This window comes from Equus przewalskii, chromosome 15 (assembly GCF_037783145.1).
Source record: "Equus przewalskii isolate Varuska chromosome 15, EquPr2, whole genome shotgun sequence".
NCBI lineage: Eukaryota > Metazoa > Chordata > Mammalia > Perissodactyla > Equidae > Equus > Equus przewalskii.
The window spans coordinates 53,808,747-53,825,691 of NC_091845.1; the positions used below are offsets into that span (position 1 = coordinate 53,808,747).

General features: G+C 43.6%; 1 protein-coding gene across 4 annotated transcripts in view; it reads left to right on the forward strand.

Annotated features, from left to right (window-relative positions):
- Positions 1-16,945, forward strand: part of OSBPL10 (oxysterol binding protein like 10) — a 285,409-nt gene that overhangs the window by 84,250 nt on the left and 184,214 nt on the right. For all 4 annotated transcript variants that reach the window (XM_070575904.1, XM_070575905.1, XM_070575906.1 and 1 more), the window contains exons 2-3: positions 6,722-6,897; positions 9,867-9,946. In XM_070575904.1, the coding sequence (XP_070432005.1) occupies positions 6,722-6,897; positions 9,867-9,946 (256 nt within the window). The remainder of the gene's footprint in view (positions 1-6,721; positions 6,898-9,866; positions 9,947-16,945) is intronic.

Here is a 16,945-nt window from a genome sequence, read left to right on the forward strand (position 1 = left end):
TGTCCACACCTGGGATCTGACCCGGTGAACCCCGGGCCACCAAGAAGCGGAACGTGTGAACTTAACTGCTAGGTCACCGGGCCGGCCCCTAGACATCCTCTCTTGAGACTGGCAGCTCCAGTGAGGTAACTTTTTGGAGAACTTTAATGTGTTGATCTCTGAAGATGAGAGGGCTCAATAAATGACCAACAGATGATACTACTTTTGAAGACTTAAGATAAACTTAGGAAAATGCATCCACAATTTGATATTCCCCTCCCTTCACATGCTGAGTATGCTTAGTTTTCTGATTTTCCCTGAGTTTTTATTTTCTGTAAGCAGTAGATTGGAGGGTTTAGAAACACAGGGATTCTAGATCTCAGAAGTGGTGCGATTTCCAGTGATTGTGGGCAGAAGGGAATTTGGAAGGCACTTGAAGGCTCAAGAGTCAGTACGCACAGTGCTGGCAAGAACCCCTCCTGGCAGCTGCGTGCCTGCTGTACCGGTCAAGTCCTCCAGGGGCACGGGACTGTGAGGAGCGGGGAGAAGTCCACGCCTCTGCAAGAGGGTCTCTGTCTCTGCCATTTTGGTGTGTTGTTGGAGTGTGGACTGGGATGCTGGGAGAGTCAGGCAGTAAATCCTTAAGAAGGGATCTTAAACTGCAGAACAAGGTCATTGTTGTCACTGGTCAGGACAAGGTAGGGTCTGGAAGTCGGAGCACAGGCCATGTCTGGTGGGTTCCAGCAGCTTGGAACAGATGCTTCTCAGAAGACAGAGTAGCTGGGGAAGGTGAGGCAGATCCCAGAAGGAAGGACCTCATGCCCAAGAGGCTGCGGTCAGTTGGGGATGTCGTCCTTGTTCCTCTTTCACGTGGGGGATGGTGGGCCTGGTAGGCAGGGGGCCTGGGTGGCTCTGGCCCTAGTCTCTGGCGTGGGGATGGGGGCTGAGGCTCCTAAGGAACAGGAAGAGTCCTGACACCCTCTTGGAGGTAACAGTAACGTGAGTATGAAAGGTGTTCCTCTCAGTCATCAAGGAGAGGGCGGTAACCTCCCTTTGTCAGGCCCTTTATTCTTGTCATTTTAATTTTCACTTTTAAATTTAGATGAAATGATTTAGCTTTTTGTCAGGAGCAGCCTGTCTAGCAAAGTTCCTCTTCAAAAGATTTTTTTGACTGCGTTTTTTTTCTCTTTGTAATTCTCTTGTAGTTTGGTTGTAACTTCTGCCTGTCAGCATTAATGAGGTTCTTTCCCGATGCCGGTCCCACCCCCGGATCCTTTCCCTGTATGTGTCTGCTCCTAGCTGGAGTTTGGCTAATGGCTGTTGGTGTGTTCCTAGGCCTGGTTTCTTTCCTCTCCCAAAGTAAAAAAAAAAAAAGGGAAAAAAAGTATGTTTTTCAACTTTTAGATCCTAAAGTTGAACCTTAATGAAACTCTATCAGCAGATGGGGGTGGGAGTTAAAAGGCTACAGGTGTAGACAAATAACCCTCAGAGGTGAGACTCGGAAAGCAGTGATGGGGAGGGGGCTGCTTTGTGTGTATGTGTGTGTGGAAGTGAGTAAGAGTATGTGCAAGTGAGTGTGAATGTGTTTGCACGTCTGTGAGTGTGTACAGTGTGGAATGCATGAGTTCAAGAGTGGATGTGAGTGTATGAGAGTGAGCATGAATGCAAGTATCTGTACAGGTGTGAATGTGAGTACACGTGAGTATCTATGGGTATCAGTGTGAGTATGTATGTGTGTTAGTGTGTGTGTGTATGTGCACTTGTGTGTTCTTTCTAGAGCATTGGGGTTTGTCTGAAGGGTAGTAGCAGGCAATGGCTTGTCCTCAGGCCTTCCAAGGAGGAGGCCTGCCATTTGCCCTGGCTCTCAGCTTTGGAATTGGGCAAGGGTGCCAAGAAGCCGGCCTGATAAGAATTAAGATGGCTCTCTTCCAGGTTTGTTTGATTTCTCCCCTCATTCTCTCTTTTCTCTCCCCAGCACATTCTTTGGTTTGTTAACATAGCAAATAAAATATGCTCTGTCTGTATACACTTAAGTTACCTACACATCAGTCCAGTTGCATATAAAGCTCAAAGACACTCATTTAAAAAGAACAAACTAGGAATCAGGGTTGTCTGATTCATTTCTCTAGAAGGGAAGACCTTTGAGAATGTTTCAGGATTTTATCTAGCAATTTCACTTGGTTTCATGGAGCCTGGTCCAGAAGTATGGTTAACTTGCCCATTTAGAACGAAAGCTGTGACTTTCAGATAGAGCTTCAGGCTGGGAACAGCGGTGCCTCACAGCCATGGCCCTGCAGGAACCCCAGTGTAATCTCTCTCCTCCCAGGGGATGTGACCGACAGGAGTTGCCCTTCCTAGTGCTGTACGGACAGCTCTTACCTGTATCTTAACTTCCGGAGGCCGTCCTGAAAGACACTTGGTGTTTAGTCTGTTGCAATTTTTAATCAGATGTTCTCCCTTCATCCCTTCCAAAGATGATAGAATTTTTAACTGTCCTTAGAAAAGGAGCACATTATTGATGACCTTCGTTATGCACGTGATTCAAACCTGTGCATTTGCATTTAAACTGTTTTAGGAAGTAGCGGAAATATGTTATTTTCCATCTGAGGTAGGTTAGAATTGAGATGTCAGTTTGAAATAGGTAACATGAAAAATCATTAATGTGTCCCCATATCCTGCATAATGTGACATCAATTGGTTATTCTGTCATCCTTATTGGGGAAAAACATGCAATTCGTCTCTTTGTACGAGCTTCTGAATAATGTCCTTTGCAAATATACGGTTACTTGTTTGAACAGGGTGCGTTTGGGAAGCTGCCTCTGGGAGGGAGGAAGGCCGACAGGTTCCAGTAGGTAAGTTGGTAGAAGCAGTAAGGAGGAAGCCCTTTCTCCGTTCCAGCCAACGGCGTGTGCCTTTTTCTTGAAGCCTATTCAGATGATCCTTCCTTTTCTGCTTCCCCCTGTGTAAAGGTGGCATGTTTGTCAATGGAGGATGCCACAGTTCTGCCTAGGATGGGGGGACACAGAGTGCTGTAGTTGGAGCCACGATTTCTTCCCTACACTTGGAAGGATTATTGCTGCTCATGTTCTGACTTGCCAGGAGCAGTGTCTGCATAGCTACAGTCACGGTGATGTTAAATGTAGGTCAGGTTGAAAACATTTACTCACGAAGAGAAGGCACGGTCAGCACGTAAATAAATTGACCATTGGCAGCTCAGAAATTACGCTTGGGGGCCGGCCCTGTGGCCGAGTGGTTAAGTTAGTGCTCAGCTTCAGCGGCCCAGGGTTTCGCCAGTTCAGATCCTGGGTGCAGACTTGGTACCACGCGTCAGGCCATGCTGAGGCGGCGTCCCACAGAGCACAACGAGAGGGACCTGCAACTAGGGTATACAGCTATGTAGTGGGAGGCTTTGGAGGAAAGAAGAGAAGAGAAAAAGACATTACACTCATTCTTCCCTCATTGAAGGAGTTGGGTTTTTGTCCCACATAAAGGAGTAGGAGCAAATTTCACGGAGAAGGACATAAAAAATAGAAATTTAACAAAGATGTTTTTTGTGAGTTTGTAAGACTAGCTGCTGTAGGAGATCCTGATCTTAGTGGCCTAATGACACAGACGTTTCTCATTCATGTAGCAGTGTGACGTGGGTGCTGCTCAGCTGGTGACTCTCTGCCAGGGGGTGACTTGGGGCCCCAGGCTCCTTCCCTCTTGTCTTTGCCATATGCATTGTGGGGCTCCCAAATTTCCCTGTAGGTTGTCTCCATTCCAACCTGTGTGTGTGTGTGAGAGAGAGAGAATGTGTATGAGTGTGTCTGTCTGTGTGTTGTGGGCCAGGCCTGCGTTACTTCTGTGCACATTCCGTTGGCTAAAGCTCAGTCAAATAGCCACATCCTGACTGCAAGGATAGCTGGGGAATATGTTCTGTCTGTGTCTTCTGAAGAGGAGGACAGGGACTTGACGATGGGCTATTAGTTTAGGCCAGTGCTTCTCAAACTTTAGCTGCATCAGAATCACCTGGAAGCTTGTTAAAATACAGCTTCCTGGGCCCCTCCCCCAGTTTCTGACTCAGCAGGTCTTGGATGGGGGCCAAGAATTTACATTCCAAATAAACTCCCAAGTGATGTTGATACTGCTGGGCTGGGGACCACACTTGGAATAGCCCTGGTATGTGACTTTTTTTTTTTTTTTTTTTTTGCTGAGGAAGATTAGCCCTGAGCTAACATCTGTTCCCAGTCTTCCTCTTTTTTTTTTTCCACTTGAGAAAGATTGTCCCTGAGGTGACATCTGTGCCAATCTTCCTCCACTTTATATGTGGGTTGCCACCACAGCATAGCTGATGAGAAGTGTAGGTCTGCATCTGGGATCTGAACCTTCGAACCTGGGCCACCAAAGTGGAGCGTGTGAACTTAATCACTAGGCCATAGGGCTGACCCCTATGACACATCTTTGTGTCTTGATTTATCCATATTAATCATGAAAACCAGAAGTCTATCTTTATCATAGTGACAGAAGAGATAGGAAGGAAGGAGAGGAGTAAAATCGTCTTGGCCAGGCAGTTTGGAATGTTAAAAGTAGTAAAAGTGGAGGATTTCTTAGAGGATTGGAGTTTTGGAGGGTCGAGGCCTGGGCAGTCAGGTGCTAGTGAGACGGCTGCCCCTTGCTCTGTGGGAGGGGGATGAATAGGGACCTCTGTTGCCAGGAAAGGAGCTTTCAGCTCCATCAGCTCTGCTGGGGCAGGAAGGTTGGGGGAATAAAGTACCTAAGTAGCTACGGGAGAGGTGACTTGGGGAAAGTGATGAGGGGAGGCCTTACCTGAGAATGACGAGTGTGTGTGACTGCTGGAGTGGACCACGCCTGGACGCTGGGACACAGACCAGCAGGACTTGGATCTAGAGCTTCTTTGAGATTTGGGGTAGCTGTAAAATGGGGATAATAATGTCCATCTGTTAGATTGCTCTGAGAAGGAATTAGGTCAGAGGTTTATAAGCTTTCTTGTTCGTGATCTTCATAGGTTAAAAAAAATCCTATGTTTTCATTATTAAGTGGTGAGCTCTAAATACTTCATGCAAATTTATATCTTAACACCTCAGTACCCATTGGAAAAAATAACATAAATGGAAAGAAATATATTTTAATTCCCTCTTAAATACCCACGATTACATATTGATGGGATGTGTGGACCTGCGGGCACTGCACAGCTTCTCAAACCTTGGACCCCTGTGGGCATCGCTCTCCTCTTTTCCTGTTCCATGTTGTGTTTGCTTTTTATCCCAGCACCTGCTGAAAACCCACCTTTGCAAAGATACGATGTCATTGCAAGGAACGTAGCGCCATCTAATACCGAGTCTGAAAACTCTCTAAGTGGGTAGGCACGGTCTCTGACCCATGCTGAGTATGGCCATGTACCCCTCAGAAACGTCAGTATTCTGTGGTGCCTCTGAGTTCTCAGTAGTGAGCTAGGTGCTTTGGTGTGCAGGTTGGAAACTGTGGAATTGGTTAGTTTTCCCCTCTTCATTCCTTCACTGAATTAATGTTACCGGAGTAGCAGTGAAGCATCAGCCACTGTGCTGGGCCCTGGGGGGGGAACACACTTCTGCCTCCAAGGAGCGCAGAGTCTAGTGTGGGAACGATGTTGAATCGGGTAATCCTCCAAATGTAGACTCCCATGGCCAGTGGCGTGAAGGGCTATTTCCAGGTGCCTGAGAGCTTGTGGGAGGGGTGTATGACCTGGTTAGGGGAAGCTTTGTCAAGTTGGTGGTACTTGAGTTTTTCCTGAAGGCTAAGGAGTTAACATGGAAAGTTGAACCAAATTCTAGGTGGAGGGAATAGCATTCTGGTCAGGTATTTCTCAAACTGGCGTGAAGGACTTGCCCCCCTCAATTGCATTGTGGTTGATTCATGACTAGTATGTAGCTTGTGTGTGCTATGTGCTGTGTGTGTTGCACAACATCTGGACTGTGTAATGAGACACAGCCACTGATCAGGCAGTTGAATGTTGAAGCAAAACCAAATTGCAGGAAAAGTTTCAAAAAGCTGTCATGGACTGGTATAATTTGTGGGCCATCAAAATTTGTGGAGTAGACTTTGAGTAACTGCTCCAGATGGGGGAACAGCTTGGGCAAAGGTCCTGTGGTGAGAGAGAACTTGGTGAAGATGAGGGAGGAAAAGAAAGGTGAGTGTGGGTGGAACAGAAAGTGACAAGGTGGAAAAGTTGGCAGGGGCTGTGCTGAGCCTCTAGGCCACAGGAAGAATTTGAGACTCAGGTGAAGACATTTCCATCCTGGTGGAGAAGGGGAAGTTGTCTTATCTATTTCCTAGGTGATAGACTGAGAGTACAACAAGGTGTAACACAGCTGCTCTTCGGGGCGTAGTGAATTCCAGCTGTTCTCTGAAGTCATATGGAGCATGGTATCGCAGTCTGTGGCAATGCATCTGCTATCTTTGCCAGTCTGAGGTTTACTCTGGTGTCCATGGGCCCCAGGGGGAGTGGTGGGTGTCGTACCCAATCCTGAATGGACCTGGCCCTTTCCCGTAGTGGCTGTTACCAGCTCCATTCTGACTTCTGAATCAAGTGCTCTCTCCCTATTTGGGGACTGACTTCGGTGGGGCGCCTGGGAGTGTCTTCTGGTTGCCAGCTTCCTGGGTTTGGAGCCTTGATGTCAATGTAAGGATTACCTTCCTTTCCTTCTTTGCTATGAGGAATGGGCTGGGGTGAAAAATGATGCACTGTGGTTTCTCTGCACAGGTACTTTGTGCTGGATTTTGAGGCTGGCATCCTGCAGTATTTTGTGAATGAGCAAAGCAAACACCAGAAGCCTCGAGGAGCCTTGTCTTTATCCGGAGCCATAGTCTCCCTGAGCGACGAAGCTCCCCACATGCTGGTCGTGTACTCCGCTAACGGGGAGATGTACAAACTGAGAGGTACGTTGTTCTGCTCACTTTCCAAACTGGCGGCGTGGGCTACCTTCATGATTACCGTGGTGATGGCTCTCTTGGTTTTTGATCTTTTTTGAAAATCACCTTTAACAGTTTGCTGTGTTTGAGGGCTCTGTAGTGACAGACGGATGCTGCCTCTCTTACCCCTGGGATGGGGAGAGGGCCTGATGTGAGGAAACATTTGCCCTAGTTAACTGAGGAAATAAGGACAAAGGAGAGGTGAAGGATTGCAAACCCAGCTGAGCCCTAGGACCTCTGCCGATTTTCATGTTAGCTCAGTGTGTATCTCCTTTGACCTTATAGTATGAATCTTCACTCTAGTGCCCTGTAGGCCCTTTGTGCTGGTAGGACAAAACATGCCTTTCGAGGGTCATCATGCCCTTGCCCTACAGTTTCTCTGGAACCATCTCTTAGTAAAGGGCCCCTTCACTTATGTTAATCCGTTGTAGTGAGCCTGGTCAAGCCAGCTGGTGTTGAGTTAATTTCCTCTTGTATGCTTTCTCCTCTTCTCTTTGCTTCTTGAAAACTGATGTCTGCCCAGCATCCTCATCAGTGAGGATGACTTTCGAGGGAGTCCAGCACTTGGCCATAACTGTAGGTCCTGCCACCCCCACGGCAAGTCCATCACACAGGCTTTCAGGAACGCCGGATTTGACTGTAGCAGTATAATTTGGTTGCTAGATCATTCTTCCAGCATTCTTTTGCAGTTGCATTGCCAGAAAAATTGTCAGTTTTTTAAAATAACAACAAAAACAAAAATCCAAGTCCACATGTTTGCACGGCTGTGCGCGCGCACACACACACACACACACACAGTGTTATTAGGGTCTGAGGAAAGGTAGTACGTGTTAAGTATTGGGAGGTGGTTGATAATTCTGCCTTCTTAATGACATTTTTCTTTGCCCAAGTAAGGGCTGTGTACAAGGAAAAGGCTCCTTGTTATTTCTCCTTGACCCCTGGGAACTGACCATAATACATCGCCTCTGCAAAGCCAGCCCGGGGGCCTCGATTCCTCACCTCGCTGTCTGGTCTTCGCTGTTCTATCTCCAGGCTTTACCACCAAGAGGCGGAATAGGCTAATGTTTCTTTATTATCTATATACAAGTCATATTTCAGAATCTATAAAACAATTCAAAAGCCTATGAAATAAAAATGCCTATAATTGAAGAAGAAAGTTTTCCAGTTTTGAGAAACGTGGTAAGATTCATGTTCTTTTGAGATTCATGCAGTGCGTGCTGCAGCTGGCTAGATTTATAGGGTCCTTGGTTTCGCTGCACTGTTTATTGCTTAATAAATTGTTAGAGCAGAAACAGTAGCAGGTGAAAGACTTAATGGCACTTTACCCCCTGCTTGTGGTTTATAAAATGACACAAACCCATACAAAAGGAAAATCCAACTAATTTGACAATTGAGCCATCTCATTTTGCCTTAGAGTTGTTGTTATTTTCTGGATGCTGAAACCCCAGGGTTTTTTTTTTTTTTTTTAAGGGTAGTTTTAATAGCAAATATAAAAGATTCATTATTTATGTGAAATAATGACAAGGGCTAAGTTTAGCTTAAACTTATCAGCTACAGAAAAGGCAGGATAAACTTCTGCATATTTATGGCAGCTCCTTGGCCCATCCCACGAGGTCTGGGGGTTGCTTTTCTCGTTTCTCATCTCACCTACGTGTCGAGTTGAATCTTGACGTCATTGGGTGCACAGCTTTGGGGAATGTTTTTGGGGCTCAGCCTCTGGATCATACTGCCACAACCTGGCAATTCTTCACGTTTCCTAAGGAAAAAGGCTCCAGTCTCTGCAAAATCCTTTGACTTTGAAAGCTGAGCTCACCGGATCTTAGACTGGTCTACAGCTCTGGGTTCCTTCACCTGAAAGTTCAAGCTGAAGTTGGGTTTTATTGAGAAATGACACTTAGGCCCATTTTTAAAAACAATTTCTAGGGGAATCATTGTTTTCTGCATGGTCAACATTTACACAGTTAATCTTATATTTAAAAATTTTTGCAGTTAAATTGATTTAGATTTTATTGGAACCTATTGCATATATATGATTTTTTTTTTAAGAAAGTACTTTTATGTATTTGAGGGATGGGGGTGTAGATGGAAGATTATGACTGTGCAGTTGGCTTGTACTTTAATGCCTCTTTGTGGCGGAATTTGAGGATCTCTAAGGCAGCATTTGGTATCTTGTTCTGTCTGATCATAATGTGAATTCTTGAAGACACATGTTAAAATGGTAATTCACCTGAACACTTACTTTGTAAATGCTAACAGCTCCATGGTACAGCTCTGATACATAACAAAGGGCCCTGGAAAACTATGCTTTGATCCTCATATTAGTCACACACAGTGGAGGCATTTAAAAATAATCATGTTTACCCTTCCCTGCTGCCTTTTTAAAGAAGAAAAAATTACTTTTTCAGAGGAGGTTAAAAAAAAATGGCAAAATTGCTGGGCCAGCCTGGTGGCGTAGTAGTTAAGTTTGCGCCCTCTGCTTGGGCGGCCTGGGGTTTGCAGGTTTGGATTCTGGGTGTGGACCTAGCACCACTTGTTAAGCCATGCTGTGGCAGCGTCCCTCATAAAATAGAGGAAGATGGGCACCGATGTTAGCTCAGGGCCAATCTTCCTCAAGCAAAAAGAGGAAGATTGGCAACAGATGTTGGCTCCGGGCCAGTCTTCCTCACACACACACACACAAAATGGCAAAATTGTTCTTATAACAGACATTTCAGAATACATCATGACTGTGCTTTCAGAGGGAGTTTTCTGATGAGATTTAGTGTAGTTTGTGTTTTGGTGTAAGTACAGACTGTGTGAGAATATTGTCATCTGCATTTGTTTTTCCCGTCTTTTTCTCCCCCTTGTGCCCTGGCCCCCCACTCCCTTAGGTGGGTGTAGAAATAGGTTGGATGTGTTTTGGAACAATTTTGCAAGCATTTCTTTCTCTATTTTAGCTGCCGATGCAAAAGAGAAACAGTTTTGGGTGACTCAGCTTCGAGCTTGTGCCAAATACCACATGGAAACGAATTCTAAGGTGAGTAACCCTGGGAAGGAGGGAGGCATGCCCGGTGCTTGGATGGTTACGTTTCTTGGGGGAAGCTGTGTTTCATGTTATATTTTAAGTTATCCTCCATAATAGAATTCATACTTGTCCTGCTGCATTTAAATTTAAAGCCAAGAGAAGAATAGTGAGATTCGCTTGTAGGTAGAATGAAGAGACATGCACACAGACACTTCATTGGAACTGATTCTGGAAAGACACTTCTGTTGCTTTCCATGTTGTCAATCCAGGCAGCTGTGAATTGGTCTGTTGAGAGGCATTGAGTGGATGATTTCATTGTGGAGGCAGAGTAGTCAGATTTACTGTTCACAAAGAGTAGTTGTCGTCACTGATCCTTAAATAAAACCTAGACCCCAAATTGATGAAGTACTCTGCAAGGAGCTTCTGCATTCTAAGTGTGTAAAAATGTTCTCGGGTAATTTGGCCTCTGAGTGTGAATTATCTTCTCCCCAGGATCCGTGTGAGATCTTGGGTGAGACGTGCGGGAGACAGGAGGTGGGCATTTTCATGGACTATTCGGAGGATTTCCTATCATTAAAATATAGGAAATAATTGCAAAATGAATTTATTCAGGGCAATAAATATTTGTTAAAATCAATATTCAAAGGACTACCCCTTTTATATCATCAGTTCAGATTTAGCTGCTATATCTAATTGTGGTCTTTTTTCGTATTCTCTGCATCTTATAGAAAGACCCACAATTGAAACTTCTGATGACTCCGTTTGCTGTAACCTGCCTGCTGTCTTGCTTGCGGCCGTGGGAAATGTCTTGCTTAGTTTTACCTCCTTGTTCTGCCTCCAGATATGATCTGAAATGATTTCTTCACTATGATTTTGTTCTTTTTTCTTCCTTTCTAGAGACATCCTCTGTTCTTGACTTGCTTACCACAGTTTCACTCACAGTAATTCCCCTCTTGACTTGCCCTGAGCAGAATCAGGGTAACTGTAGGTAGGGCCCTACTTGTAAAGCTTTTTCCCTCTGGTCTCCTTTATTTTCCATGAGTTTATAGTAGGAGTTCTGGACATTTCATCAGTATTTTATAAACACCTAGGCAGGGCAGTTAAAAATTTTTTTTATACATATCATTTTACTTTTTATAAAACATAACAGAAGGATAAAATAAAAAGGATATAACGTATCTCCACTATTGCTGTAAATGATCATTAGAGAAATTGCTCTTAAGTGTTCTTGTATGTCAGTCTAATAAATATAGGCATGTGTTAGTGTATGTGTATATATATCTACATCTGTTTTTACACATGTGTGATTATATCATGTAAACTGTTTCCTGTTTTTTCCCATTTATGAATATATTTTGGAGGTCTTTTCCTCTTAGACACATGGATCTACTGTACTCATTTTAGGATGGTTGGATGGTGATCTAAGGACTGGATGTCAGTACCTTATTTAAATCCTCTGCTGATGGGCATTTAGGTTGTTTTCGCTGTTGTTGTTACATGTAATGCTATCATAAACATTTTTGTACATATATCTTTTCCTCTCTGTAGGTATATATATGAATTTACATAGTGGAATTGCCGGGTCAGAGATTGTATCTTCTAAATTTTCATAGACGTTGCTGAATTGTCTTTTAAAAAAGTTGCCCTAATTTGCACTCCCACCGGGTTTTGTGTGTAAGGGTGTTTTCCCCCCTCACTAACCATGGCTCTTATTAATATTCAGTTTTTGATAGTCTTACAAATAAAAAATGGATCTCCCGTTATTTTCACTTCCACTTTAAAAACATGATTGGGGCTGAGTATGTTTTCCAATGTCTGTTGGCTACTGTTTCACATGAACTGCCAATTTTTATTTCTCACCCACTTTTCTATTGAGTTCATCATTTTTCTTCTTGATTTGCAGTAGCCGTATGTGTATTAAGTGTATTTGTCCTTTGCCTGTCATTTGTACTCTACATACTTTCTTCTAGTAGGTCATTTGTATTTTGACTTTGAATACATTTATTGCTTTGTAAAATATTTAATTTTTGTGGTCACATTTATGAATATTTTCATTTTTGGCTTTTGGCTTTGCATCATTTTTAGAAAAGGGCTTCTCTGCTCAAATTATGAAAACATTCTTCAGTATTTTCTTCCAGTAAATTTGTAGTTTAATTATCATGTTTACATCACTGATTCATCTGGAATGTATTTTGGGTGTAAGAATTCAGGAAGGAAACCAACTTTCAGTACATTGGTGTTTTTGATGAATTCCTAGACACAAGGAAAGGTAAAGACATCCTAATGGTAGTAAGAAATAGAATTTGAAGCTTCTCTGAGGGAGAATTTGAATTCCTGGTACATTCTTTAGGTAGTTTCAAGAATATGGATTGATCCATTAGTATTAGAAACAAAATCAATCATAATTGTGATGTTAGGGCCTATAGGATTCCTTATTTGAGAACTGGAGGTGAGGTTGCCCCCACCATTCATTTATAGCATAGCGATTGTGAACAATCAGGGAATAATAATTTGTAAATGTAAACAGGCCTTGTTATTCAGCAGGAGTGTTGTGAAGTCCGCGGCTGCTTGGACAGAAGTTAGTAGTGAAAATGAAGTTAGCCTTAAAGTGGCTGTAAACTGGATATCCCGTTAGCCGTAGGATGGCCACTTCATCAGCATCCTGGTGATTATGCTAAGCCTTCTTGACACTGTTCTTTCTCATTCTCTCTCAGCAGGGCACATTCCTCCCTGGGAGATTGTAGAGAATGTTCTCCCTACAGCTGCTTGCACTTTGCCTTTTAAAAACGTGTTATTTAAAATCAAGTGTTCCCTGGAACAAATATTAGGTAGATGGAGTGGCACTATCATTCAAACTCACCTTAGTGAGAATTGCAGGAAAACAGGATTCGTAGAACTCTGGAGCTGCAAAGGGCTTTCAAGCTGGCCGGTCCAGGGGTTCTGAAACCCAGACCGTCTCAGTCAATTCGTGATGAGGTTTTCCCTGGTCCAGAAGTGAAGTGCAAGAAACAAGGAGGGAATTGTTCCCAAAGACACCTTGATTCAGTAGAAAGAACTGCTCTTTATTCACATTTTACTTTGCTTTGCTTTTGGGGGGTTAAAATATTCTTTCTATTATAGAAAAATGGTAGGATATTGATTGGTTGCCTTTTTACAAAATTTAGGTTTATTGAGGTACAACTTACATAAGGTAAAATTCACATCTTTTAAGGGTAAAGTTTGAGTCTGACAAATGTGTACAGTCATGTAACCATCACCACAGTCACAATTCTGCCATCCCCAAGGGTTCTCTCTGCCTTGTGGTCAGTCCCCCTGCCACCCTCAGCTCTTGGCGACTGCTGATCCATTTTCTGTTTATAGTGTTGCTTTTTCTAGAATGTCCTATAAATAGAATTGTACAGTCTTTCACATCATACTTCTTTCACTTAACATAGTGCTTCTGAATTTCATCCATGCTGTTATATCAGTAGCTAATTCTTTTTTTAATTTTAGCTATTTTAGTGAATGTGTTGTCCTTTTTTTTTTCTTTTAAAGATTTTATTTTTTTCCTTTTTCTCCCCAAAGCCTCCCGGTACATAGTTGTATATTCTTCGTTGTGGGTCCTTCTAGTTGTGGCATGTGGGATGCTGCCTCAGCGTGGTTTGATGAGCAGTGCCATGTCCGCGCCCAGGATTGGAACCAACGAAACACTGGGCCGCCTGCAGTGGAGCATGTGAACTTAACCACTCAGCCACGGGGCCAGCCCCTGTACTTTTTGTTTTTAATATTCTTAATTTCAAAAATCAAAAGTGATTCCCAATTAATTGCCAGATTAATTCTTAAATTAATTCTCAGATTAAAGACATTAATACCTAAATTAATTCCCAGACCAAAAAAAATGATTGACCTTTGAAATCTAAAGGCCATGTGGTCCAGCCTCCTTTAGTTTACACACGACAAAGCTCCAGCCAGGAGGGTTGTGGGGCCAAGACTTGAACTCTGATCTCCTGGTTTCCTGCTCTCACGTCACAGATGTCGGGGCTGCCATGTTCTTCCCTCCGTGGCTGATGGGGTCCCTTTGAGGCAATTTCTCCTTCTAGATGGACAGAAACTGCCAAACAACAGGGAGTCCCCCTTTTTTCGATCTCACGTAGATTTGTCCTGCAGGCTTGTTATTTGAGGCACAGTTGTGAGGATACGAGGCTAGGAATGAGGATGCCAGGAAGACTGGAACATCAGCTTTCTCTGAAAATATAAACAACAAAACTAAACATCCTATTTTTAATGCAGTATACAAAATTAAAGCAGTATAGAGAATTGCATTGATTAGGAAGTGTTCAGAGAGACCTGTGAGGAACTGTTCTCATGAGAATTGACTTGTGTGTGACTTTGACAGTATCAGACATGCGGGAGCGGGTGTCTTGTTTTTCCAGGTAGGTGGTAGTAGGAAACCCCTAGGACAGGGAATAGTGGTGTTCTGGGAACTGCAGTAAGCACAGAGGATGGGAAAGGACTGGCCTGTTGACAGAAGTAATGACAATTAATACCTTTATGTGACTGACCCTCACTCGTGATTGCATTACTCTTCACAGTGGTCCTGTGGGGTAGGTAGTGTTATCTCCACTTTTACAAATTAGAAAACTGAGACTAACTGAACTTAAATGATGGGCTCAGTCACAAAGCCAGTAAGTGACTGGACTGGGACAAGAGCCTGAGCTGCTAAACATACTTCCTCCCCCTCATTTCTCAGCCTAGTTTCTTTCTTTTTTTCTTTCCTGAGGAAGATTTTCCCTGAGCTAACATCTGTGCCAGTCTTCCTCTACTTTCTATGCAGGTTGCTACCAAAACTTGGCCACCGACGAGTGGCGTAGGTCTGTGCCCAGGAAGTGAACCCGGGCCACCAAAGCAGAGCATACCGAACTTAACCCCTAGGCCATGGGGCCCGCCCTCATCCTAGTTTCCTGGCAGGAGCTAATTGGAAGTTTCATGATGGTACTCTCCCCCCAATGAATTCCGTATTTTATAACATGGAGTGGACACCTCTGTAATAGGACACTTGTAATTTTTATATAATCAAGGAAACCTTCAGTCTTTTCAACAGATTCTGATTCCAAAGTTTTCTCTAGTGAGTTTACTTGAAAGTACTATTGGCCTCTTGCACTAATTTTTTTTGTGATGTAAGTACGTAAGTTGACATTTTGGGCAGGTCCCCATGAACTTTGAATTAAAAGCATCTTCTGATTGAGTATATACATGTTTCAACTCACGACGTTCTGGTTTGGAAGATATACTGTGGGGTGCAGAGTGAGAAGACCCGTATTTAAATCCCTGCCATGCCAATCATGTGTTGGGCGTACCTGCTCAGGTCACTTTTATTCTTTCTGATCCTCTGTCCTCATCTTTAAAATGGTGACAACATGGGTCTCATAAGGTTGTCACATGGCTAAAGCAGGATAATGCAGGCTAAAGCCGGTTGCTGACAGACAGCGCTCCACACAACAGTTGGGAGCTCATAGCACGCGCTGATCTTTTCATAAGACTGCTGCTTGGAAGTCCAGCATCGCATCAGCCCCTAGAGCTTGGAATCCATTTGTGGTTCTGTATCTGTTATCAGATAGGCCCCGTTATTTTCAAATAGGCACATCAGAGAACTCAGGGTCATTCAAAATCAACCAAAGTCAATATTTGGGGGTGGAGTGAGGAGTCAGAGGAACTTTTGAATATGCTCTTTTCAAGTTACTTTTCACCTATGGGCAAAGTGGGATAATGAAGGCAATGGTCAGGTGATTAGAAAGCATTTAAAGGATATTCAGATTTTGAAGATTTTAGTTTGGTTGGCTTTCATTGTGACTAATTGAGAGCATTTTTAAAGGCTAAACTTGATCAAAACCTACTGTATTTCCAGTATTTAATTTTTCTCCTCCAGACATGGAAGGTGGACTCACTCATGGGGTGACTTGTATACTAAGTGGGGAGTTTACTAGTCTGCTCTGATGCAAATTGGGCATTAGTGTCTTCTCGCCTGACTCTCAGCCCTGAAGGGCAAATGTGTGATGTATGCTAATGGTTACCACTTCCTCAGAAGGGGGAGTCTTTCAGCCAACAGCACAGTGGGGAGACGGGGTGCGGTGGTTCAGACTCTTGAAGGAGCTCAGGACTTCCCTTTTTGGCTTCGTCAGCTTCTTTCTGACTGGCACCCCCATCCCCACCACAAACATACTCTTATTATGAATTCACTGTTGACAGCTTGTGAAGGCATTTTTATATTCCATGGTGGAAATAGCATTATTTTAAAAAATTGTGAGTATTACCCATACACAGTATAAAACATTCAGAAGATAGGGAAGTATAAAGAAGGGGGAAAAATCACCCCAAACCCAGCCCCAGACCTGATCTCTGATGATGCCATTGGGTGTACATCCTTGCAGACACTTTTCTGTGTGGATCAATAGAAAGAGAACACATGACTGCGTTTGGCGGTCTATTCTTCCAGTGTTTTTTCTATACATACACATACACAAAAGTCACACACATTTGATTTCATGAGCAGCTTCCTTCTCCATGAAGATGGATTGTAAGACCAGCCTTTGGCCACGGGCCTATTCTCTGTGTTTGGGTTGTTTTCTCTTTAAAATGACTGTGTGAGTGTATGACTGGTGGCCTGTTTCTTAGACTGCTTCCGGGATCTCCAGTGTGTTTTATCTTCCAGTTAGCTACTTACCCCTCCCTCGCGGTCATTTTTCATCCCTTATTCCTTGTCATGCTCTTGTTTAGATGCAGGTGGGAAGTTGAAGAAATAAAGGGATGTCTTTACTGATGATGCCCGTCTAACAAAATGGGAATTGTAGCTTTATTTTTTCCCATCTATGAATTAAGTAAGGACATGTAGATATTTGGGGAGTGTAAAGTAGTTTACAATATTCACTTGAAATCCTTCTCTGGGCTCTTGGGACCCCAGGCCTGACTCCATCTTTGCATTTACTACTTCGGGCTCCAGTGATTCCGTTGGTTTCCTGTCTGCCTCCCGCACTT